The 25,859-nt window shown below is 48.6% G+C and overlaps 1 protein-coding gene across 1 annotated transcript; it reads right to left on the bottom strand.

Annotated features, from left to right (window-relative positions):
• Positions 1-13,177: 13,177 nt before the first annotated feature.
• On the bottom strand, positions 13,178-19,377 carry LOC140895280 (E3 ubiquitin-protein ligase TRIM39-like). Its single transcript, XM_073304724.1, is given in 5 exon segments — positions 13,178-13,676; positions 13,678-13,844; positions 17,469-17,527; positions 17,628-17,648; positions 19,362-19,377. Coding segments are annotated over 5 exon segments (762 nt in total).
• Between the last annotated feature and the right edge of the window lie 6,482 nt (positions 19,378-25,859).

Below are 25,859 nucleotides of genomic sequence, written 5' to 3'. Positions count from 1 at the left end.
TGGCTGCTGTGGGATCCCCAGTGTCTCTGTTATTGGGGCAGGAAGAATAAATTGTTATTACCCTGATTATGGGAACTGTGCTTGGAACTGTACTTGGCCTTTTGTTATGATGGAGGGACTCACCATCAACTAAGTAGCACTCGCTAGGCAAGGGTCATGGGTTTTAAAACTCTGTGAATTGAGAGAAGCTGTGGATAAGTATTAATACTTAGTGGTATGGGCCCCTTGGTGAGGGCCTTACATACTAATTGCACTTTCTCCACTGTAGAATGTCAGAGCTAATTTTGATTCTATTAGGAGTCTAGTTACAGGCTGCTAAGCTCACTTTGGGCTAATGGTGCACCAGCACTGAGGCTCCCCTACTACAAGCTGAATTCACCTAAGAGCTGAAATCACTGAGAGTTGTGTTAAGTAGTGGGGGAAGCCTGAAGATATATTGTGGAGCAGTTTGCGGGACGGCTGGAGCGCCTTGTGGACAGGCTGGTGGAGCAGTTTGTAGGATGGCGGGAGCTGCTGGTGGACACGGAGCAGTTTGTGGACTGGCTGGTGGAGCAGTTCGTGGGACGGCGGGAGCTGCTGGTGGGCCGTGGGGCGGCTGGCGGAGCGAAGCGAAGGCCTATGGAGCTATGGGGCGGTCAGCTTCAGATCATGTAAGGTGCCTGTTACCCCCGTCCCGTCTCCACCCAGGTTGGGAGGTAAAGCTCTGCAGATAAACTTTCGAACTCTGGGGCTGCCCTGACCAGGGACAGAGACTTTTCGGTCATTGGACTTTTGGGACTTTGGGTGATTTGGGGTTGCTGGACTCAAGAACCAAAGGGAAAGGGGCATGCCCCAATTTGCTTGGGGTGGGTTTTTTGCTCATGGATTGTGTTATGAATCCTGTTGGTGGTGTTTCCCCAACATAATGCCACATTGTTTCTCTCTGTTATTAAAAGGCTTTTTGCTACACTCAGACTCTGTGCTTGCGAGAGGGAAGTATTGCCTCTTGGAGGTGCCCAGCGGGGGTGGTATATATTTGTCCCAGGTCACTGGGTGGGGGCTCGAGCCGGTTTGCATTGTGTTATTGGAATGAATCCCCTAGATATTGAACCCGGCCCTTGTTGCTGCCAACTCTGATGGGCAGAAGGGTTACACAGAGAGAGAGAGAAACTGAGAGAGCATTAAGGAGGGAGGTAGGTTCCTGGCTTCCATGCCTGCCCAGTCCCATTCACTGCAACATGCCTGGGCAGATTGAGTTTCTTGGGTACAAGGTAAGGAGCAGAGAGTGGAAAAGCCAGTTCCTGCCTTTGCCTGGTCCCCAAGCTGCTGGGGGGGGGATGTGCTGCCCTGGGAACAGTGTCTGGGGGAATCCCCCAGAGCAACTCCTTTGATTCTGCTCTTTTCTAGCATTTGGTTCATAGACTCCGTTATTGGGAGAGGAGGTTAGAAATGCCTGGTGGGTTTAGTCCTGGAGTCAGGGCCAGCCCACAACATTTTGGCACCTGAGGCCCGGAGCTCAAATGACACCCCCATGCCCCCTCACTTGGGCCAAAGCTTTGAAAGGTCTCAATTCTGCCTTCTTCCTGTTCTACTCTTGTCATGGTACTTCTCTGCCACCTACCCCAATAAAGAAGAGCTAGCAACTTAAAATGCCTTGTTCAAAAATGTTAAGTAACACTTAATTTTCAAACGCCTGAACAGCAAAGATAACTTTTCTTGTCTGCATAGTAAACACTGGCATTTTTATCTGTTTGAATAATCAAAATGGTGCTTTCCGTGCCTTCTTGGTTGCAAAGATTTGAACTGCTTCCTGCTGAAGGTCCATAGTCTGGGCCAGCTCATGCTCTATTGAGCTGGTTGCAAGGCCAACCAGCCTCTCCTGTGTCATTGTGGAGCGTAGATGTGTTTTTATTAACTTCAGCTTGGCGAAGCTGTGTTCTCCACTGGCAACTGTTACAGGAAGTGTTAGAAGTATGCGCAGAGCAACAAAAGCATTTGGAAAGAGGGTGGTCGTCTTATTTGTGTACATATATTCCAGAACAGCCTTTGGAGTTGATCCTGCTGAAATGTATCTTGAAAGGGCTTTCAGTTCATCACCTAAATCACTTGCATCAATATCGTGCATGTCATCATGTGTCAACATTGTCTCTAGTGCCCTGCATTGCTGGCGTAGGTCTTCTTCAGGTATAGTGAGGAGTTTTGGAATATCATACAACATCCCAAATATACTGCTGTGTTCCTTGAGCTGCATGAAACATTCTTCAACTGACTGTATTGCACAGTCTAGCACCTGGTTAAAGAATTCAACTTTGAATTGTTGTTTGGGGTCTCTTATGGGATTATCCTATGCCTCGTAATCAAAATGTCTTCTTCTTCGGTGACTCTTGTATTCTTGAATGGGTGGGAAAATAGCTTCAGTGTGAAGTTCCTCTGCCAACTTCTGTGGACTCTCCAGAACATTTTGAAATCCCTCATCTGACCGGTAAGATTGTAGGTATGACTTTGCTTTGTCCAGTTGTTCCATTGCTCCAGATATATCAAGATCAACACCCTGGAGTCTCTTGCTTACAACATTTATTTCAAACAGAATGTCATGCCACAACACTAAGCCACACAGAAATTTGAAGTGATGTATGTTTCTGGTGATTCCATTTCCCTCTGCCACTGTTCTCCCATGAACAGTTCCTGTCATAGCATTATCCTCCATAATGGCAACTATGGCATCATCTATCTTCCCAATTTGGTGTTTGATAGGTTTTATTGCCTCCACTCGACTTTCCCATCATGTGGCACTCAGTGGTTTCAGTGTCAGAGAGGATGTTCCTAGATGTTGCTTCAAAATTTGCCATCGATGAGTTGAGGCAGAGAAAAATACATAGATGCTTTGAATTACATTAAAAAATTCAGCAGCCCCATTAGAAGCTGATGCTGCATCACTGACCACCAAGTTCAATGAATGAGAACTGCATGGGACAAAAAAAGCTTGAGGGTTTAACTCTCGGATCCATGTCTGCACTGCTCTGTTCTTTCCTTTCATGTTGGCACCATTATCGTAGCCCTGACTTCTCATGTCAGCAGGGCTGGCCTTACTATGAGGCGAACTGAGGTGGCCGCCTCAGGTGCCAGGGTGGGGGTGGGGGGCCCAGAGTGTAGAAAATTGTGTCTGCTGCTGGTGCATATGTATTCTCTCTGCGCTAGATGCACAGAGATGGTGGACCTTTCAAAGTTTTGGCCCAAGCGAGGGGGCATGGGGGCGTCATTTGAGCTCCCCGCCTCAGGTGCCAAAGTGTTGTGGGCTGGCCCTGCATGTCAGCTATCGCAATTCCCATAACTTCCAGTTTTTTAAGAAGCACATTTGTCATACCAGCTGCTGTAGTATCATCAATGTCAATAAATTCTAGAAAATGCTCTCTGACAGTCACCATTGCAGGGACATTTTCATTTTCTGTTGTTGTTACAAAACGCCCCATTAAAGTAATTTGTTCCGTATGGCTGATGGCAGGTGTGCAGTCCAGAATAACAGAGTAATATCTTGTTGACTTCAGATTTGCCACAATCTTCTGTTTGACTTTTCTTGCCAGTAACTGATCTCATTTTGAATTGTTTTTCCAAAGTAATGTGGTGGAATGGTCGCACCACCGCCGGGTGTACCATGTGAATATGATGAATATGATGAAGCCATATTATGCCAGGGGGAATGTGGTGTTGGCCGTGTGTGGACAGTGGGAAGAGCAGGGAGATGACCCTTTAGTAGATCTATTCCCTGGGACCAGAGCTGGTTCTCCGCTGGAAACAATTCCCCTCTCGGATCAGCTAACCCCTGCCCAGCAAGCTGAGGTCAGGGAGGTGCTGCATCCGTACCGACAGCTGTTTTCCAACCAGCCTGGACGCACTAATCTGACTGTCCACCGGGTGCAGACAGGGTCGCACCCGCCGATAAGATGCTCCCCCTTCCGAGTCACAGGGAAAACTGCTCAGGACCTGGAAAGAGAGGTCCGGGACATGCTGGCTTTGGGGGTGATCCAGCCATCTGCCAGCCCTTGGGCCTCGCCGGTGGTGCTGGTCCCCAAAAAGGACGGGTCGGTCCGGTTCTGTGTGGACTATCGGAAGCTCAATGCCATCACTGTATCTGATGCCTACCCCATGCCCAGGCCGGACGAGCTCCTAGACAAGCTGGGAGGAGCTCGGTACCTTACCACCATGGACCTTACAAAGGGCTACTGGCAAGTGCCGCTGGATGCAGATGCCCGACTGAAATCGGCCTTTATCACCCCTCTGGGGCTCTATGAGTTCCTGACCCTGCCTTTTGGCCTCAAGGGAGCGCCGGCCACCTTCCAGCGCCTGGTGGACCAGCTACTGAGGGGGATGGAGAGTTTTGCCGTGGCGTATATTGATGACATCTGTGTCTTTAGCCAGACCTGGGAGGACCACGTGTCCCAGGTTAGACAAGTGCTGGACCGACTCCAGGGGGCTGGGCTGACTGTGAAAGTGGAGAAGTGCAAGGTGGGGATGGCGGAAGTATCTTACCTGGGCCATCGGGTGGGGAGCGGCCGCCTAAAGCTGGAACCAGCCAAGGTGGAGGTGATCAGAGACTGGCCCGCTCCCCACACCAAAAAGCAGGTCCAAGCCTTTATTGGGATGGCAGGATACTACCAAAGATTTGTGCCCCACTTTAGCGCCATAGCCACCCCCATCACTGAGCTATGCAAGAAGGGGAAGCCAGACAAGGTGGTCTGGACCGAGCAGTGCCAGGTGGCTTTCCGGGCGCTGAAGGAGGCTCTGGTCAGTGGCCCAGTTCTGGCAAACCCAGACTTTGACAAGCCCTTTGTGGTGTTCACCGACGCCTCCGACACGGGACTGGGGGCGGTGTTAATGCAGGAGGATGAAAAGGGGGAGAGACACCCCATCGTGTACCTGAGCAAGAAGTTGCTACCCCGGGAGCAACACTACGCGGCCATCGAGAAGGAGTGCCTGGCCATGGTGTGGGCCCTCAAGAAACTAGAGCCCTATCTCTTCGGGCGACACTTCACCGTCTACACCGACCACTCTCCCCTGACCTGGCTGCACCAGATGAAAGGAGCCAACGCCAAACTCCTGAGATGGAGCCTGCTCCTGCAGGATTACGACATGGACGTGGTCCACGTGAAGGGAAGTGCCAACCTGATAGCGGATGCGCTGTCCCGGAGAGGGGGCCCCGAACTTCCCCAGGTCACTGGTCAGCGTGACCCCGCTCAGTTCAGTCTCGAAGGGGGGAGAGATGTGACGATGTGACTCAGCAGGGAGGGGGGAGTGTTGACCTGGGAATGTGCCCTGGGGATGGGAGACCTGAGAGCCTGTCACCTGAGCCAGGAGGGGGAGGGGGAGGTAACACCTCTGCCCAGGAATGTGAACAGAGGCTGCAGCAGGGAACCTGCTGGGTGGGTTTAGTTTCAGTTTGGGGCTGGGGAGAGGAACACAGGGAACCCCAGGGCTGGGGTCTAAGCTCCCTGCTCCCCCAGAAGGACGTGATTGAGGGGTCCTGGTTGTACCCACAAGCTCTGTTGTGGACTGTGTTCCTGCTGTCCAATAAACCTTCTGTTTTACTGGCTGGCTGAGAGTCTCAGTGGATCCCAGGAAGAGGGGTGCAGGGCCTGGACTCCCCCACACTCCGTGACACACTGTCCACTCTCAGCACTGACCAGCCCCCAGGCCTGTTCCCCAGATCTCAGTTCCCAGCACCAGGCCTGTGAGCTAGGGGGAGATGAGAGGGGCAGAGAAAGGGATGGGGGATGTAAACTGCAGGGGCGCTTGGGGGTGCAGGCTGGTGGGCTTTGAGAAGTGAGGAACGCGGCTCTCACACTCCAAACATTCCCAATACAATGGTATATAAAACAAGTATGAATGACAGTCAGTGAAACGCTCCAACCAGGCCGGGTCTGTATGCAGAGAGCTATGAGCTGGGAGTGGGTGGAGGGGTGTCTCATGTCTGTGGGAAGGGCATTGACCTGATTCAGCCACAGCCCAGTGCTGCTGAAATGGGAGGTCATGTCTATACAGGGGGGTACTGAGGGGTGGGGAGGTTGGTTGGGTTAGGGGATGAAGTTGCTGTCCCTGATTGGACAGTGTTTCTCTGGGGAGGATTTGGCAACTCAGTGGCTCCAGCCTCTTCTCGGTGGAGGGGCTGAGGTGGGCTAGACAGAAAACTGGGAGGGGGACAGATCTTGTGGGAAGGCATATTTATTTTTTTAACAATATGCACTTAAATGTGCGCTTTATCTCTGTTATCCCCAGAAGAAGAATAAAAATATATACCGACTGATCGGTTTTAAACTTTTTCTATGGCAGCTCACTGGTGCAACATTTATTCACAGAACATCAACAGGAAAAAAACCTAGGCAAATAAATGAATAAATACATAAACTACCTTACGTGGTTCAACACTGATGGCCCCACCTCTCCATAGGGATCCACTCTGCCAGCTGCTCTGCTCCACTCGCTGCCCCACAAACTGCTCTGCCAGCCACTCTGCTCACCGTACTGCAAACAGCTCTACCATATAGCTTCAGGCTCCCCAACTCCTTAACATAACACTCAGTGATTTCAGCTTGTAGTAGGGGAGCCACAGTGCTGGTGCCCAAAGTGAATTCACCTCAGCAGCCTGTAACTAGACTCTTAATAGAATCAAAATGAGCTCTGATATTCCACAGTAGGGAGAGGAGGAAGTGCAATTAGCATGTAAGGCCCTTACCAGAGGGCCCATGCCATCAAGTATTAATACCTGTTCCCAGCCGCACTCCATTCACAGAGTTTTGGAACCCATGACCCTTGCCCAGCAAGTGCTACTTAGTTGATGGTGAGTCCCTCCATCATAACAAAAGGCCAAGCACAGTTCCCATAATCAGGGTAATAACAATTTATTCTTCCTGCCCCAATAACAGAGACACTGGAGATCCCACAGCAGCCAAAGTGACCATTTGGGCAGCCATAGCCTCATTCTAGGCGGGGTGGGTGTGCCTATGCAAATGAGATCAGCCCCTGAAGTTCTTTTCCACAACTTGCTACACCTCACCACCAGGTGTCAGGTGGGGCTTCTGGACCCTTCGCGCACTGAACTCAGGCCATGTCTACACCAGCACTAATGGCGGAAAAACTTTTGTCGCTTAATGGTGTGAAAAAAACAACGCTCTGAGCCACATAAGTTTCACCGGCGTATGCGCCCATGTGCCCAGTGCTGACCCAATGCAGTGTCACCCTCTGCCTGTGTCAATGGCAGGGCTCGGGGGGAGTAACACTTTCCAGTGATTTATTAAATATTGATGAAAAATCCCTTGGATTTTGCCCTTTTCTCTTTAAAAACCAAATACTGATGAAAATCCCACAGATTTCTCCCATTTTCCATTTAATTACCAAATTACATACAAAATCCCCTTCAACGCTGTACTTTCTCTCTCGTTACTCGTGATTGATATAAAATCTCCTCAGATTGTGTCACTTTCTGTCTAATTCTCAAATACTGATGGAAAATCCTTTTCGGCTTTGGCCTCCCCAGTCCCTGTCTGCCGCCACGTCTTGTTCTGGAGGGAAACTGTTGTTCCGAGTCACTACCCCAGTTAGGGGTGGGGGAGCTAAACGCCCAAAGGACAAACTTTCCCCTCATGTCTGAGAATCCAGTTGTTTTCCCCTTCACATCAATTAAACCCCCACCCTTTCCTCTTTAATAATTGAACACTGATATCAAATCTCCTCAGGCTTTCTCTTTCCAATATCACTTTCAGGTTTTGATATAAAATCCTCTCCGATTTCAATTTTTTCCTCACTTCTTTATTTGCAGCAACTTGTTTTTTGAGGGAAGCTGTTACTCTGAGTCATTTTCTTTGTGGGGGGGTGCAGTGGGAGGAGGTCAAACCCCCCAAGTGATCAACTTTCCCCCTCACATCTCAGAGTTGAATTGTTCCTTCCTTTACACAGAGTAAAATCGACATGTTGCTGAAGAATGTGACTCGCCCTGTAGTTAATGAACTTCAGAGCCAGGAGCCTGCCCCTGTTTGGGGAACGGTGTCGCCCAGCTGCTAACAGCAGAGCTGGCCAGACCCTGACAGGCTGTTTTACTGCCCCAGATGGGGCAGAAAAGTGGGAAGTTAGAGGGCTGCTCTCTGCTTAACTGACCCTGTTCCCATGGGCAGGACCCAGAGTGGCCACAAGCTCCTGTCCCAGCTGTTCATGCTTCCCTCCCCTCTGTCACCACAGGACAAATGACCCTGGGGTGGGGGGGAGGTCGCTTCCCACAGCTCTCAGAAACAACCAGGGCCTGGGTGGGAATGTGGTGGCCATTCTGTGCCAGTGACAGGGCACGGCTGGGTCACTGGAGAGGAAGGAAAGAGCCACGTCCCCCACTGAGACTGCCCGGCCCCAGTTTGCCCAGTCCCAGCTCCTGGCTCCCCTCCCCCAGCCCAACCCAGCTCCCCGTCTTCAGCTACCCCCAGCCCTTTCCCCACTGCTGTGCCTTCCTGCTGCCAAGGGACCGCCTGGCTCCATCCGCTCTCCCTGCCCCTGTTAACATGGTGTCACCCAGGGCTCCCTGCTGCCCATGTCAATGGCAGGGCTGGGGGAAACCAGCCCCCTCTAGTTAGGTATTCAATATTGATTTTAAAATCTCCCCACAGTTGTTTCTGGTCTATGGTGACCTCTCTGCCACTGACCTCCCCACTGGGGCTATGGGAGATGGCAGGGGAGGGTCCGACAACTAAATCTGTCCCCTTTTCATCCCAGTTCTGCTCTTTGGTGGGCAACTGGGCCAGAAATTACAGCCAGAAGAACAGGAAGCACAAAATAATGTGGCTGTCAATGACATCTTTATTGGATCTATGAAATGACAGGGGTTAACGCCATCAGGGGCAACACACGGGGGGGACCCACAGGGCCCTTTGCCCCGGTGGTGGCCCCTGCTGGCCCCTCCCATTTTCTGGTGCTGCCCCTCCTCCCCCATGTCGCCCTGGAGTGGAGGGAGCTTTCTGGCCCCATTACACTTACTGGGGGCCTGGGCTTGCCGTTCCTTTGGAAGTTGTATAATGCAGTTAATGGCCCCGAGGGGACCTGAGAATCCTCCAAGTCCCTTCCCACTCCTTCACAGTCACAGTCATCCCCATCAGGTAGGTGAAGTGCAAAACCCACTTTTCCTCACTTTTCACAACCTTAAACACTGTGGGGATGTAACAGAGCACAAGGTGAGACTGAAATGGGGGGGCCTCCTTGGAGCAAGAGGGAGGGAGGAGGGATCACTTGGGTGGGGGGCCTGTCTCCCAGCAATAAACAGGTCTCCCTGAGCCCCCACCTACAGAAGCACCTCCCTCCACATCTCCTGAGAGAGAAATCAAACCTATGTGAGAGGGGTGTAAAGTTCTGTTCTGGACACCCAGAACTGTAAACCAAAGTGTTACCCCTCTGTTTTAGAAAGAATGAGCTTTACTGGAGATTAGACTGTGTCAGCTCCCTGCCACATCTTTCTGTTCAATTCACCAGCAAACTCCTCGAGACTCTGCCAGTCTTTACCATAGCTTGCAGGTAACAGTCAGTGAACTCCAGCTCCTGAGTTCCCCAGAGACATTTCTCTGCAGCATCCAGTCCCTCTCACTGTACACTTGCAAAAGTTATTAAGTTCGTTGCCTCCAAAGAGCTAGAGCTCATACCAGCCTGTTACAATCTTTGGCTAAGCAGTTTTTTCACTGACATCAAGTTACCAGCATCACTGGCCATTTAGACCAAGGCATCCAGTTTTCACAGACTCAGAGGGTGCTGTTTCCTTTGCTCCTTAAGTGATGGGTATGTCCTGGAAGTCTATTGAATTTTCTGAAGAGCCAGGAAGACTTCCTGGGGGTGCAGACTCTGTCCCGCGGCATGCTCACTAAGCTCTTTCCTAGGAAGCTTGTTGGTTTGCTTTGTTTACCTTATATGTAAATGTATTTTCGTTGTTCTCTACCTCTATTCCTTTGGCTAGGGCTGGCTGGCTTTATGCACTGCCTCCCAAACACATTAAGAACATATTTCCAGCACTCATGTATAACTCTTTGTACACAACCCACACAGACATCATCCAATGATTTTGGGGACCAGTGTGTCACCAGTTTATATATGACACCTTACATGACACCTTTTAGATATATATGAAGACAACTGTGTGGTGGGGGTAGTGAATGAGTCAGCCCTGATCTGAGTTACAGTATGGTGGCTTTGTCAATTAGTATCAGAGAGCTCCTAGGGCACTTTTGAAACATTTTGGCCCTGGTGTTTCTGTATACCACCATCCCATTATAACTCCCTTCTTTCTATTCTCTCTCTCTCTGCTGGATAGCTCCTTGCCTCACTGGCAGCTGTCTTTTCACCATGACTCCCAGGAATTGTTTTCCCTCCAATGCTCCTCCCCCCACATGGGCCTGTCCTCTCCACCATCAAACCAAACATCTTGGAATCTGGTCACTGCACCGTCCTGGCTAACACTGGGTGGGGTTTGCAATGGAACATGGTTCTGATCTATGTTCATCTTCCCCTGAGTCATACAGGGCCCTGCAGGTGCCTCCCGGGGCAGCGCAGCTCAGGCACAGATGAGACCGAGGTTAGTCCTGTCTACACTGCAGCACCCGGCCGCGCTCTGAGGGTGTTGGCAGCCACCGTGTGCTCAGTGGCTCCTGCAGGAACAAGAGACAGAGTGCTAGGAGGGCCCATCCCTCCCTTCTTTGGTTCCAGCATTTCGTGCTCCTGGCTCCCTCCCTTCTGCCAACTCTTACCTTCCCCAGGATCCTCCTGCTCCCCTGAGCTCCTCCTCCTCACACTGGGGTCTCCTTCCCCTGTCATTTCTGCCACAGACTCTTCCTCCTTGTGGTCTCTCTCCCCTCCGCCTCTCATTACATCCCTGTGATGGGGCGCACTGGGCGGGAAGGGGTTAACCCTACATTGTGGGCTGAGGGAGCCACTCCGCATGCTCCAGGTGCCGCAGTATAAAAGAGAACAGCCCAGCTCAGTTAGGGAAGGATCTGTGTTAGGAGCTCCAGCTGAAGGCTGCCTTTGCCTGAGGAGACTTGGAAGACAGCCTGGGGTCCCAGCTGCCCAGGGAGCAACCTGCACTGCGGAACCTGTAGACCCCCAATGCCTCCTGGACAGACACTCGAGGCTGCAGTAGGAAGTGGCCCAGAGGAGGTGGAGTGGTATCTCCTACTGAGGTAAGCTCAGGGTGTTTGGTGGGTCTCCCCTCTGAGCGAGTGATGACCTGCTCTGCCACTAATAGGGCACTGGGTTGGGTCCCCTCTACCTGGGCCAGTGGCCCCTTGGGTGCTGGCTGTTAGGCCACATGCTCCTGCATGGGGGAGCAGTTGTATCACCACTGGCCATTGGGCCCCGCTACGCTGCAAAAAGGGTGCAGAACTCCAGAGTCTGGCTGCTGGGCTGTACTGCCCTCCACGCCTGGTATTGCACCCACACATCCCTGCACCCCCTTTTCTGCCCCTCTCCTCTCTACCAGCTCACAGGGCCTGGTGATGGGAATTGAGGGTCTGTTCTCAAAGTAATAAAACAAACTAAAAACAGCGGTCACAACTGTTTTCTGGAACACAGCAATAAGATTTGTTGACTCCTACCCTTTGCATTTTTTATCTTGTTTTCTTTTCGTGTGTAGCAAGTGGTATAAACAAATTCATTGGAGTCATAGACTCTGACATTAAGGTCAGAAGGGACCATTATGATCATCTAGTCTGACCTCCTGCACAACGCAGGCCACAGAATCTCACCTTCCCACTCCTGCAATAAACCTCTCACCTATGTCTGAACTATTGAAGTCCTCAAATCATGGTTTAAAGACTTCAAGGTGCAGAGAATCCTCCAGCAAGTGACCTGTGCCCCACGCTGCAGAGTAAGGCAAAAAACCCCCAGGGCCTCTTCCAATCTGCCCTGGAGGAAAATTCCTTCCCAACACCAAATATGGTGATCAGCTGAACCCTGAGCATGTGGGTTCACCAGCCAGATACCCAGGAAAGAATTCTCTGTAGTAACTCAGATCCCACCCCATCTAACATCCCATCAGAGGCCATTGGGCACATTTACCATGAATAGTTAAATATCAATTAATTGCCAAAATCATGTTATACCATCTCCTCCATAAATTTATCAAGCTTAATCTTGAAGCCAGATAGGTTTTTCGCCCCCACTGCTTCCCTTGGAAGGCTATTCCAGAACTTCACTCCTCTGATGGTTAGAAACCTTTGTCTAATTTGAAGTCTAAACTTCCTGATGGCCAGTTTATATCCATTTGTTCTTGTGTCCACATTGGTACTTAGCTTAAATAATTCCTTTCCCTCCCTGGTATTTATCCCTCTGATGAACTTATAGAGAGCAATCCTATCTCCCCTCAGCCGCTTTAGCTTAGGCTAAACAAGCCATGCTCCTTGAGTCTGTCATGCCCCAATGATTTAAAATAGTTAAGTAAAATAGGGTGTGATTGCAGATGTATGTTTGAATGTTTAAATAAGTAATAAAAGGTTAAGGTGCCAGCCTTGAAATAAAAAAAACTACCCAGGACCATTTGGCTGAAAAATGTGTTGCGTAAAATAGCCCAATAAGAAGCCTGAGGGCACCCCAGAATCCACCCCTAACCACCCCAAGAACAGGGGCCAAAACACAAAATAACAACAAACCATCATTGCCGTACCATATGCATAATTAATTATCACTTCAAACATGAAAACAACACTTCAAACATGAGAGCAGCATAACAAAGCAAGCCTCATAAATTTTTATAAAAAATAAATCCCTATGAATACAAACCCTAAAAACTTTGTCTGGTTCTGCAACCACCCTCCAAAAGCATCAAATGCGCATCTGACAAGACTCAGCTCCATCCTCATGTCCAGGCCACCTGGCCAGTGACTTGGCACAAGCAACTCTAAAGCTGGTAACTATATAACAAAAACCTTGCAAAACTTGTGTGTGTATGTGTATATATGTATGTGTGTATATAAATAAAATGTTATAACTATAACTTACTTCTTACTCTAATTCTTTTTATATTCACAAAAACACAGTGTATTGCCTTATCCCCTAAATAAAATCCTGCTGTTTTTCATTTTCTAAGCATAATGGGGGTGGGGGGGGCAGGTGATACCCTTTGTACCAACCCCGTGGTAACAGGGCTGGTCAGCACTGGGAGGGGACAGTTTCTGCTGCAGGGTCACTGTCAGGGACAGAGATTCCCTCCAGCCTGAGCTGCGACAGGGCAGATTGTCAGGGGAGTTGCATTTTTACCCTCCTCTTTGTAACCAGGATAGAAATAAGGATGGAGCGTCTCTGAGAAGGTGTCGGTGAAAGTGAACAGATGGGACCTGTCAGTAACATTGTAAAATGAGACCTCACCTGCTTCATAGTCCAGGAAAATCCCCACCTGGTTGGGTGTGATGCCTGTGGGGAGGGGGATCTTGGGGGAGGAGGTGTAGGCCTCGTATTTCCCATCCCTCAGCCACACAGCCCAGTATCCATTCCCAGGAGTGAGTCTGACCTTCCCTGTCCTGATCACAGATTCCTTACAAACCCCCACAGTCCAATTTATTTTGTCTCCCACCTCCACCTCCCAGTAAAACCTCCCACCTGTTAATCCATTTGTGCCCAGGACAGTGGGATAAGTATTGAATCTCTCAGGATTGTCAGGTCGATCCTGTCATCTATCATCGTATGTCAGTTTTCTGATCCTCAGACAGGATAAGGTTGGGATGAACCGTGTTTGGATCCAGAGTCTCATCCACTGGGGAGAGAATTAGAGTCAGTGCTGGGGGCAGGGGCTGGTCACTGGGATCAAAGGGAAATTCACCCACATGCCCATTAATCACTGTGATTTGGGGTTCTTCACCCTTAAGGGGAGTCAGGAGCTCAGTTAATGCTTGGGAGGGGGGGGGAAGCTCTAGGGAGTAGGAGGAGAGGCAAGGCAGGCACCAAGGAATCAGAGCGGGAAGAAAGGGTGGGTGCCTGTGGATGGAGCAGGGCACCAGGCGGGGGGCATGTACCAGGGTGCAAAAGGTGAGGGGTGGGGTGGTTGCTGGGGTGATGTGTGTGGGGGGGAACAGGGGTGGGGTCACAGGGAAAGAAATGGGAGTGGGCTGGAGTGGCGGCAGGGGAAGGGTGGGTTGCAGCAGAGGACCAGGGATGAGGGGCAGGTGCCATGGAGCTGGGAGGAGATGGGTAGTGAGGGGGAAGGGCTGGCACAAGCAGAGGAAGGGGACAGGTGCTAGGGAGGCAGAGAGGGGAGGGCAGGCTGCAGGGGAGGGAAAGGGCAGGTGCCGGGGCAGAGGGAAGGTGCTCAGGCTGGGGTAGGGCAGCGAGGGAATGGGATAGGCAGGCACTGTGGGAGCTGCGGGAAGGGGTGGGTGCCAGGGGGACACTACAATGAGGCCTCGAGGCCACTCAGGCCAATTCCCCGTTGTGCCGGCCCCTGCACAGACAGAGGCGGGATCTTCACCTGTGTCTGAGGGGCACAGATCCCAATGACCATCAATGGGAGGTGGGCTCCTGAGTCACTAAGTCCCTGGTTTCAGCTCCACCGTGATGCATAAACTTCCTGCTGACCCCGGAGGTGTCAAAACTCACTTGGCGCCAAAGTTTGTGCAGTAAAAGTTCCCTCCGTGCCTGTGTTTCTCCCTCCAGCCATGACCATGGCTGCCTCCCTCTAGGCGCGTAGGCGCCTATTCCCCTGCCTGAACCCCAGCGTGATCCAAAGACTGGGGGAAGATCGGGGTCCAGCCATCCCAGCCTAGTTTGGTAGGCGGGCTCAGGGGCGCTCTCTCAGACCGGGTCCCTCAGGCGAGGTCACACAGCATCTGGTTGGGGAGGGCTTCCCTCATACATTTTAACCCAGTGGCTAGAGCATTCCCCTAGGATGGGGGGACTCCCAGTCCCTGCTCTCCTCAGGCAGAGGGGGAGCTTAAACTGAAACAGGGCTCTGCCAGTCTCAGGAGAGCGCTTTGACCACTAGGCAAGGCTGAGGTGGGGGGCTCCCGCACTCTCTCCTGCTGAGGATTTTCCATGGTGGATAAATAAAGGTCCATTGGTGCAGGGACGGGACCCTGGCTTCCCCCCTCGCCGGGGGGGTGCTCTAACCCCCCAGCTGTAAAGTCAGCTGCATACTTGCTCTCTCTGACCCAATCACAGGTGCCGACTCCGTGGGTGCTCCGGGGCTAGAGCACCCTCAGAAACAAAACAGTGGGTGCCCACCAGCCATCCTCCAATCAGCTCTTTGGTGGGCCCAGCTGTTTGGCAGTGGGCAGGAGGTGCTGGTGTGGGGCAGAGCGGGGGCAGGAAGAGATGGAGCAAGGGCAGGGCCTTGGGGGAAGGGGCAGAGTGTGAGCAGGGCCTTGGAGTGGGGGTGGAGCACCCACCCAGAAAGAAGAAAGTCAGCACCTGTGCCCAATGACCTTTAGTTATTCAATCCATAGTGGAGCAGGTTCAACAGAGGAGAGAGTCTGTTCCGAGACTTCCTATCTCAGAGGTTCTCAGACTGTGGGTTGGGACCCCAAAGTGGGTCTCAACCCCATTTTAGTGGGGTCACCAGGGATGGCTTAGACTTGCTTGGGCCCGGGGCTGAAGCTTGAGCCCCACGCCCCAGGGCCAAAGCCTGAGGGCTTCAGCCTTGGGCTGTGGGGCTCAGGTTACAGGCCCCCTGCTTGGGTCTGAAGCCCTTGGGCTTCAGCTTTGCTTCCTGCTTCCGAGGAGTGGAGCTCAGGAAGGCTTTGGCTTCCCCACCCAAGGTGGTGGGGTTTGGGCGGGCTCAGGCTTTGGTCCCATGTCTTCGGGTCGTGTAGCAATTTTTGTTGTCAGAAGGGGGTTGCGATGCAATGAAGTTTTTTATGTTGGGCACGAGTTGTGTTTTACCTTTATTTTTCTTGTAACCATTTATGCCTCTTCATTAATTGAATAAAAGTTAAATCTATTTTGTTGTGCCAAATTTGTTTTATCTAATCCCATGTGTTTGAATTGAAGATTTTTGGAAACTCCATTTGGGATAACCAGATTCGTGCATATCATTTCTATTAATAAATTGACAGACTTTAAATGGGCATGCTTGTATTGTCCAGGAGAAGACCTACATTTCCGGGGGAAAAATGTGGGCCTCGGAGTGTGCTGAGATTACCCTGTGGTATAATTCAGGCTGGTAAGAGCCTCGGTGTGACTGGCCGACGGCAGGTACACACACACCAAGCTCTTTGTGAACAATCCTGACTGGATGCTATAGCAGCAAAGCAGTGTAAAGGGGGGGGGCACAGCTACTCACTAGTCTAGATTGTACCCTCTGTAGGTTGTCACAGACCCCCTAACATAGAGCCCAACTCCGTGGGTGCTCCAGGGCTGGCAGTCAGCTCCCCCCCCCAGCATCTCCCACCTGCCAGTGGCCCTGATGATCAACTCCTCCCCCTCCCCGCAGCACCTCCTGGCCGCCGCAATCAGCGGTTCTGCAGCATGCAGGAGGCCCTGGTGGGAGGACCGGGGATGGGGCACGCTTAGCGGAGGAGGTGGAACTTGGCAGGAAGATGACCGGCGGGGCTGGGAGATGGGGGAAGGGATGGAGTGGGGGCAGGGCATGGGGCGAAGTGGGGCTTGAGCACCCCCAGGGCAAGGAGGAAGCCGATGCCTGTGCTCCCTAATGGTAACTATAATGGACACCCCCCCTCCCTTCCAGCTCAGTGTAGTGGGATACTTTGACATGCAAGGAGCTGCTACGTTAGTGACAGAACAGGGGTGGGGGCTTAGGGGAAGGGGCGGAGTTTCCCAGCCCTGACCTTTCTGCCCCCAAGGCCCCGCCCCTTCCAGGGGGCAGAACCGCCCCCCCTTGGTAAGGACACTGGGCCCTGTGCAGGGAGCACTGGTAAGTCCCACTTTCACCCTTGACTAGCGGCGCTGCAATGTGCGTGCACATCCAGTGGGCTCTCTAATTCCTTCTGGAGCTACCCACGGTCAGGCTGGGTGCAAACATACACACACTGCTCAGCCACTGCTGGGAGGCAGAAAAGCTGCTTTGTGGCAACTGGGTCAGGGGAGTGTCACAAGCTGGTAATAAAAACCTGTCTGCCCTTGCAGTGGGGACAGGGCCAGCCTCACCCCAGAGCCAGGGGGACACTGAACAGCTCTTCCCTGGGCATGTTCCACTAGAAGAAAACTGTGGCTAAAGCCCGGTCTGAGCACGGAAATCCTGCTGCTGGGAAGAGAGACCTGAGTCGTTCAGTGCCAGTGATGGACAGATAAGAATGCCCATCCTGCAGAACCCAGGTACCACCCTGCAAAGGGGACACCAGGGGGCAGCGTTGCCTCACCCATCAGACCTTTCCCAAAGGGAACATCTCCCTGCTCTGCAATAAACCTGGGTGTTGCCTGCCCCTTTCCATCAGCCCCCAGTGACATTGCTATTTCCAGCCAACTGAATGTCACAGGGAAATGCTCTGTGCAGGGAAAGGAGCAGAGAGCTCCCAGAGGAAGGTAGGTCTCACCATGGATTCAATGCCAGCGGTATGTACAGTACCTGTGTAGAGCCGGGTGCTTCTCCACTCTGCAACCACACACAGAGGGGTGAGAACACCCCTGGACACAGACACACTGAGCAGGAGACAATGTCACACAGGGGTCGTACTGCGGGGAATGGAACTTACTGATCTCAGCCTGGAGTTTGTCTGAAAATAAAACAGAGAGAAATGAGTCAGTGTCACATTACCTTGCAGAAGGGAAGTGAGTGAAAAAGACCTTAAAGAAAGAAATTAAAATCCTTAGACTCAGTCTGGAGCCTATGTCAGCAACCAGGCACCAGCACCCCCTGAGCAACAAAGGATATTGGAAAAGAAGAAATACAGAATTACAGCCCAGAGAGCCTTTCTTCAATACCTGGTAAACTGATTGAATCAATAACTAAATTTGAATTCTAAAAACGATATGGGCATGACATTCTAAAGTCTAACCAGCCGAGGTTCTGCAAAGGAAAATGATATCTCATTAAATCTATCTGAATTCTTTGAGCATGCCAATAAAATAGCGGTCAAAGGAGAACCCTCTGGAATGGGTTTATATCTTTGCAATGTTGTTGTAGCCATGTTGGGTTTAGGATATACGAGAGACAAGGGAGGTGAGGTGAGGTGGTAATTTATGTGGACTTCCAAACAGTCTTTGACAAAGTTCCTCACAAAAGATTATAAGGAAACCCAGTCATCATGGTATGAGAGACTAAAATACAATCATGGATGAGAAACTGTGGCTACTGTCAGAGACAGGATCCCAGACTAGACAGCCTCCAGTCTGATTTACTCTGGCAATTTCTGTGTTCTTAAAAGCATCTGGTTTAGAGCCTGATGCAGCTAAACACTCTGCACATTCTGAGCAGGGATAGATTTACTTGTAGTTCAACATGTGCTTAACCACCTTTTTGAACAGGGGCTCTAGTGAATATACATTTAAAGGCCTGTTCCTGTAACAGCTATCTAGATGATAATCTCCAAATAAATGTGGCTATCTTGAAGTTAAGGCAGTCTTATGAAAATCCACTATTGGTGGCTGAGTGAAGCAAGGTCCTACACTAAACTCAATGGCATTTCTATTTCTTTGTCTGTAATTCAATAGCTTTTGAAAACGATATTTGATCAATTCCAACATTTCCAGGTGTGCTCTAGGCATTAATGGGCAGAGCCCTAATGTTTATGGTAAAAATCAGAAAACTGGTAAAGCCTAATTTTAGTGGAAATCGAGTTTCTTGTTCAAGTAGAACACAGATTCCCCCCCACATCAGTAGGTCAATAATTCATATACTTACCAACAACACTCTATGATGTGAACAGGCAGAGGGGAGCACGCTCCAGTATGCTCTGCCTTGAGGAGATCAGGTTGTAGCAGTTCTGCATCTATGAGCATATCACTCCAATGGCTGATCACTTACCCAGGGTTCAGAATCATTTTGCAGACATCACAGCAGGAATTTTCCCTTAAACCACTAGTGGTCTCTGAAGCCTTGCAATCTGAGAGTCGTTTTTGCAGTGTGGGGCATTCCAACAATTGACCTGTTCACCACAAGGGATAACAGAAAATGCTGTCTACTCTTGGGGGTTGGGGGGGGTGTCTGAGTCTGGGCTCCCTGTCTGACATCTTCCACCTCAGCCAGCAGTCAGCTCTCCTGTATGCTTTTCCTCCAATCCTAATCATCATACAGGTCATCCTCAAGCTGAGAGCGGATCATGGCAAGCTCATTCAAATTTCCCTGGCATGGCCGAGGCAGTGCTGGTTCTCTGACCTTCTCATGTTACCAATTCAGCCTCTCTGGTACCCTTTCCTCTCCATCCCAAGCTACTCTCAAAGAAGCATAGTCACTCCTTGCATCCCACGCTCAGCTCTCTGCATCTCACAGTGTGGCTGCTTCATGGTTGAATGGGGAGGAAGAGTATTGTTCAGTGGCCTACTCAACAGTAAAAAGCCTTCTACCAGAATGGCCTAGTCAGTGAAATGGACGTGTTTTTTGGTGCAGTTGTTGACCCACGGAATCCAACTGATGCTGGCTTCTATCCAGGACATCTCGGAGCTTTTGTTGCACTTTTAGTCATCCAGCCTTGCGCTTAGCTCATTGAGAGTGCACAAAGTGGCGATTTCAGTGTTTCATCCTCCATTCACAGAAGATCACTCTTCTCTAATGCCATGGGCTTATTCATCCATCTGCCCTCCGGTCTGAGAGCCACTTCCTGTGTGGTACCTGAACACAGTCCTAGCAGCTTTAATGGGACCTCTGTTTGAGCCCCTGATATCTTGTCCCTTTCTGCTGTTGTGTCAAAAGACTGCCTTCCTGGTAGCAATGAAATATGCAAGGCGAGTCTGTGAATTGTAGGCTCTGACAGCAGAGCTTTCTTATACCTAGTTCTCCACAGACAAAGTGACTTTACAACCCCACCCAATATTTCTGTCCAAAGTAGTTTCTCAGTTTCATTTGAATCAGACAGTGCATTTATCTGTGTTCTTCCCTAAACTGCATTCATCTCCAGAAGAGCAGCGTCTCCATACTTTAGATGTCAGGCTATGTCTAGCCTTCTATCTGAACAGGACTAAACCTTTTTGTGCTTTGCCTGGTCTGTGTCATATGCAGATTGTATGAAGGGTCAGGCAGCCTCTTCACAGACGATCTCTAAATGGAAAACATTGTGTATGAAGACTGCAGATGAAATCACTTTGGCCTCACCTCCTCTGCAGGTGCGAGCTCATTCTACAAGAGCACAAGCAGCATCAATAGTGTTCCTCAGTATTGCCTCAATATCGCACATGTGCAGGGCTGCTATGTGGTCATCAATATATACGGTCACGAACCATTATGCCATTACTGCATCATCCAGGGCAGATGCAAGCTTTGGTAGGGTGGTCCTGCAATCCTTGTTTAGGTAGACTCCAAGCCTTGCCTCTTGGGTGGGGGGTAGGGGGGTAGGTCCTGCTTGTGAGTCACCTAAGTGGAATACTTGGCTGATTCTACTTGAAGAAGAAAAACTGGTTACTTACTGTAACTGTGATTCTTTGAGATGGGATGCAGGCATACTCCATGACCCACTTCCCATCTCCTTTGCATCAGAGTCCAGTATCTGGATGCTTGGTGTGAAGGAACCGAGGGGGAGCAGGGCGGCATTGCCTCACTTAGCCAGGGGAGGGGCCATCACCATAAAACACAAGTGCTGCCCCTCTATGAGTACTACTAGGCAAAATTCCCCAGCTTCGATGTGCTTGTCCCACACATGACTAGGTGGAATATATGGCGTGAATCACACCTCGAAGCACCACAGTTAAAGCATGTAACCATTTCTTATCCTGTTTTCTGATTTTCAAGAAAATCAACAGGGTTCTGACCAGAGTGTGGGGGGAGGGACTCAGCCTACATAATCAATGAAGTAGGAGACCCTCTAGTTTAAAAAAAAAAAGCCACATAATTTTGCTTCAAATGATCTAAATTTTCACAATGAGATTCTGTGCTGGGAATCTGCAGCCTCAGAGCCCATAAGAGCTAAGGTGACTTTCGGCATCACTGACATCCTCCTGATCCTGGGCTGCTCTGGATAATGTAACTTGGGGCTAGTTCTGCAAGAGTGTTGTAGTGATGTCATCTCCAGAGCACCCTCTTCTAGCATAGGGGGCTTGCAGGTACCCAAGCCTCATTTCTATCCTGGCACGTCCGAGCACATAAAATAAACATCTCCTTCTGGGGGTTTCTGATACATTATAAATTAATTGATTTATTCATTTTCTCCCCTCTTGTCACTTTACCTTTCTCTCTGTGTTGCCTCCAGAAGCAGTAACTGGCCAGGGCAATGAGAACAGCCAGGAGACCAGGATCACCCCCAGAGCCACCCTCCAGGGACTGACTCTCAGGAAAAACTGCTCTGCAAGAGAAACTGTTATTGACTTGAGAACAAGTATGTACATAAGAATATTAGAACAGCCAGACTGAGTCAAACAAATGTTCCATGTAGCCCAGTATCCTGTCTTCTGACAGTGGCCAATGCCAGCTGCCCCAGAAGAAATGAACAGAACAGGGCAATCATTCAGTGAGCCATTCCCTGTCACCTATTCCCAGCTTCTGGCAGCTAGTTTTAGGGACACCCAGAGCATGGGACTGCATCCCTGCCCATCTTGGCTGATAGCCATTGATGGACCTATCTTCCATGAGTTTATCTAGTTCTTTTTTTTAATCCCATTATAGATTTGGCCTTCACAACTTCCCCTGGCAACGAGTTTCACAGATTGACTGTGCGTTGTGTGAAGAAATACTTCCTTTTGTTTTTTTTAAACCTGCTGCCTATTAATTTCATTCCTGGTTCTTGGGTTATGTGAAGCGGTAAATAACATTTCCTTATTCACTTTCTCCATACTAGTCAAAATGTTATAGAGTGCTATCATATCCCCTCTTAGTTGTCTCATTTCCAAACTGAACAGTCCCAGTTGTTCCATACCCTTAAGCCTTTCATACGTGTAATAATTTTTTTGCTCTTCTCTAAACCTTTTTAATTTCTAATATATCTTTTTTGAGATGGGATATCTACACACAGTACTCAAGGTGTGGGCCTATCATGGATTTATATATATGTATTATCCTATTATTACTCCTGGGGGGATTCTGCACCAAAAAATTCAATATTCTGTGCCCCCAAATTCTGCATATTTTATTTGTGCAATATAATCACACCAGTTTCAATTGTTTTAGTAAGTTATTTAAACTACAATACAGAAAGAAGTCACAATAAGTATTCAGCATTTCCTAAACACATGAAAATGAAGTTACAAACACTTGATAACTAATACCCTCCATTCCAGTTATCATCCTGGATTTTCATTTAAATTACATTACAGAACACTAAACAGCAAAAAAACAAAAACAAAAAAAGTAGAATGTCTTTTTAAATTGCTCAGACTTTCACACATGAAGGTCATACAGTTTTGCTAATTATTGTCCTGGACCTGGAATGGTACTTTGGGAAGTGCTTGGTTCTGATTGTCCTGACATTTTATTGACTGCTTGGTGAATGTTTTATCTGCCCTCACAGTCTTTTTTTTTTAAATGGGTAAATACAATAAATCCTGAGCTGTAATCTAACCCCATTGTGCCACTTTGGCACAAGAAAAAAGTGAGACAATACATAGATCTTCCTAAAACCAGGATTCCCTTCCTGTCATTTATAAGTAGGAAGACTCCTTTATGTCACTCTGGCAATAGATTCATAGATTCATAGATATTTAGGTCAGAAGGGACCATTATGATCATCTAGTCTGACCTCCTGCACAATGCAGGCCACAGAATTTCACCCACCACTCCTAAAAAAGACCTCACACCTATATCTGTGCTATTGAAGTCCTCAAATTGTAGTTTGAAGACCTCAAGGAGCAGAGAATCCTCCAGCAAGTGACCCGTGCCCCATGCTACAGAGGAAGGCGAAAAACCTCCAGGGCCTTCCAATCTGCCCTGGAGGAAAATTCCTTCCCGACCCCAAATATGGCGATCAGCTAAACCCTGAGCATATGGGCAAGATTCATCAGCCAGATACTACAGAAAATTCTTTCCCGGGTAACTTGGATCTTACCCCATCTAAAAACCCATCACAGGCCATTAGGCCTATTTACCATGAATATTTAATTACCAAAACCATGTTATCCCATCATACCATCTCCTCCATAAACTTATCGAGTTTAATCTTAAAGCAAGATAGATCTTTTGCCCCCACTACTTCCCTCGGAAGGCTATTCCAAAACTTCACTCCTCTGATGGTTAGAAACCTTCGTCTAATTTCTAATCTAAATTTCCTAGTGGCCAGTTTATATCCATTTGTTCTTGTGTCCACATTGGTACTGAGTTTAAATAATTCCTCTCCCTCTCTGGTATTTATCCCTCTGATATATTTATAGAGAGCAATCATATCTCCCCTCAACCTTCTTTTAGTTAGGCTAAACAAGCCAAGCTCCCTGAGTCTCCTTTCATAAGACAAGTTTTCCATTCCTCGGATCATCCTAGTAGCCCTTCTCTGTACCTGTTCCAGTTTGAATTCATCCTTCTTAAACATGGGAGACCAGAACTGCACACAGTATTCCAGGTGAGGTCTCACCAGTGCCTTATATAACGGTATTAAAACCTCCTTATCCCTACTGGAAATACCTCTCCTGATGCATCCCAAGACCGCATTAGCTTTTTTCACAGCCATATCACATTGGCAGCTCATAGTCATCCTATGATCAACCAATACTCCAAGGTCCTTTTCCTCCTCCGTTACTTCTAGTTGATGCGTCCCTAGCTTATAACTAAAATTCTTGTTATTAATCCCTAAATGCATGACCTTACACTTCTCACTATTAAATTTCATCCTATTCCTATTACTCCAGTTTACAAGGTCATCCAGATCCTCCTGTAGGGTATCCCTGTCCTTCTCTAAATTAGCAATACCTCCCAGCTTTGTATCATCTGCAAACTTTATTAGCACACTCCCACTTTTTGTGCCCAGGTCAGTAATAAAAAGATTAAATAAGATTGGTCCCAAAACCGATCCTTGAGGAACTCCACTGGTAACCTCCCTCCAACTTGACAGTTCACCTTTCAGTAGGACCCGTTGTAGTCTCCCCTTTAACCAATTCCCTATCCACCTTTCAATTTTCCTATTGATGCCCATCTTATCCAATTTAACTAATAATTCCCCATGTGGCACAGTATCAAACGCCTTACTAAAATCTAAGTAAAATAGATCCACTGCGTTTCCTTTATCTAAAAAATCTGTTACTCTCTCAAAGAAGGAGATCAGGTTGGTTTGGCACGATCTACCTTTTGTAAAACCATGTTGTATTTTGTCCCATTTACCATTGACTTCAATGTCCTTAACTACCTTCTCCTTCAAAATTTTTTCCAAGACCTTGCATACTACAGATGTCAAACTAACAGGCCTATAATTACTTGGATCACTTTTTTTCCCTTTCTTAAAAATAGGAACTATGTTAGCAATTCTCCAATCATACGGTACAACCCCTGAGTTTACAGATTCATTAAAAATTCTTGCTAATGGGCTTGCAATTTCTTGTGCCAATTCTTTTAATATTCTTGGATGAAGATTATCTGGGCCCCCCGATTTAGTCCCATTAAGCTGTTTAAGTTTCGCTTCTACCTCAGATATGGTGATGTCTACCTCCATATCCTCATTCCCATTTATCATGCTACCATTATCCCTAAGATCCTCTTTAGTCTTATTAAAGACTGAGGCAAAGTATTTGTTTAGATATTGGGCCATGCCTAGATTATCCTTGACCTCCACTCCATCCTCAGTTTTTAGCGGTCCCACTTCTTCTTTCTTTGTTTTCTTCCTATTTATATGACTATAGAACCTTTTACTATTGGTTTTAATTCCCTTTGCAAGGTCCAACTCTACTTGACTTTTAGCCTGTCTCACTTTATCCCTACATATTCTGACCTCAATAAGGTAGCTTTCCTTACTGATCCCTCCCTTCTTCCACTCCCTATATGCTTTCTGCTTTTTCTTAATTACCTCTCTAAGATGCTTGCTCATCCAGCTTGGTCTACAACTCCTGCCTATGAATTTTTTCCCCTTTCTTGGGATGCAGGCTTCCGATAGCTTCTGCAGCTTTAATTTAAAATAATCCCAGGCCTCCTCTACCTTTAAACCCATAAATTCTTCAGTCCAATCCACTTCCCTAACTAATTTCCTTAATTTTTGAAAGTCAGCCCTTTTGAAATCAAAAACCCTAGTTGCAGATTTATTTTTGTTAATCCTTCCATTCAGTTTGAACTGAATTAGCTCATGATCACTTGAGCCAAGATTATCCCCTACAACCATTTCCTCTATGAGGTCCTCATTACTCACCAAGACCAAATCTAAAATGGCATCCCCTCTAGTCGGTTCAGCAACTACTTGCTGAAGGAATCCATCAGCTATCGCATCTAGGAAAATCTGAGCCCTATTATTATTACTAGCACTCGTCCTCCAGTCTATATCTGGGAAGTTAAAGTCTCCCATGATCACACAGTTTCCATTAGTATTTACTTTATTAAAAACATTAAAAAGGGCTCTATCCATATCCAAATTAGATCCCGGCGGTCTATAGCACACCCCAAGCACTATCCCAGGGGAGGCTCTAATAGTTTTCTTCCCCAATTTAATTGTTGCCCAGACAGACTCAGTCATATCCATTTCATCGCTTCTTATTTCTTTACATTCTATCTCATCATTGATATACAGTGCTACTCCACCACCTTTACCTTTATTTCGGTCTTTCCTAAACAGCACATACCCTTCAATACCTGTAGCCCAGTCATGACTACTATTCCACCAGGTCTCTGTTATACCTATAATATCTGGTTTCACTTCCTGCACCAGTAACTCTAG

The sequence above is a fragment of the Lepidochelys kempii genome, chromosome 11 (assembly GCF_965140265.1).
Source record: "Lepidochelys kempii isolate rLepKem1 chromosome 11, rLepKem1.hap2, whole genome shotgun sequence".
Classification (NCBI taxonomy): Eukaryota; Metazoa; Chordata; order Testudines; family Cheloniidae; genus Lepidochelys; species Lepidochelys kempii.
The sequence above is the reverse complement of the archived record's forward strand: the minus strand, read 5'-3'. Positions and strand labels throughout refer to the sequence as shown.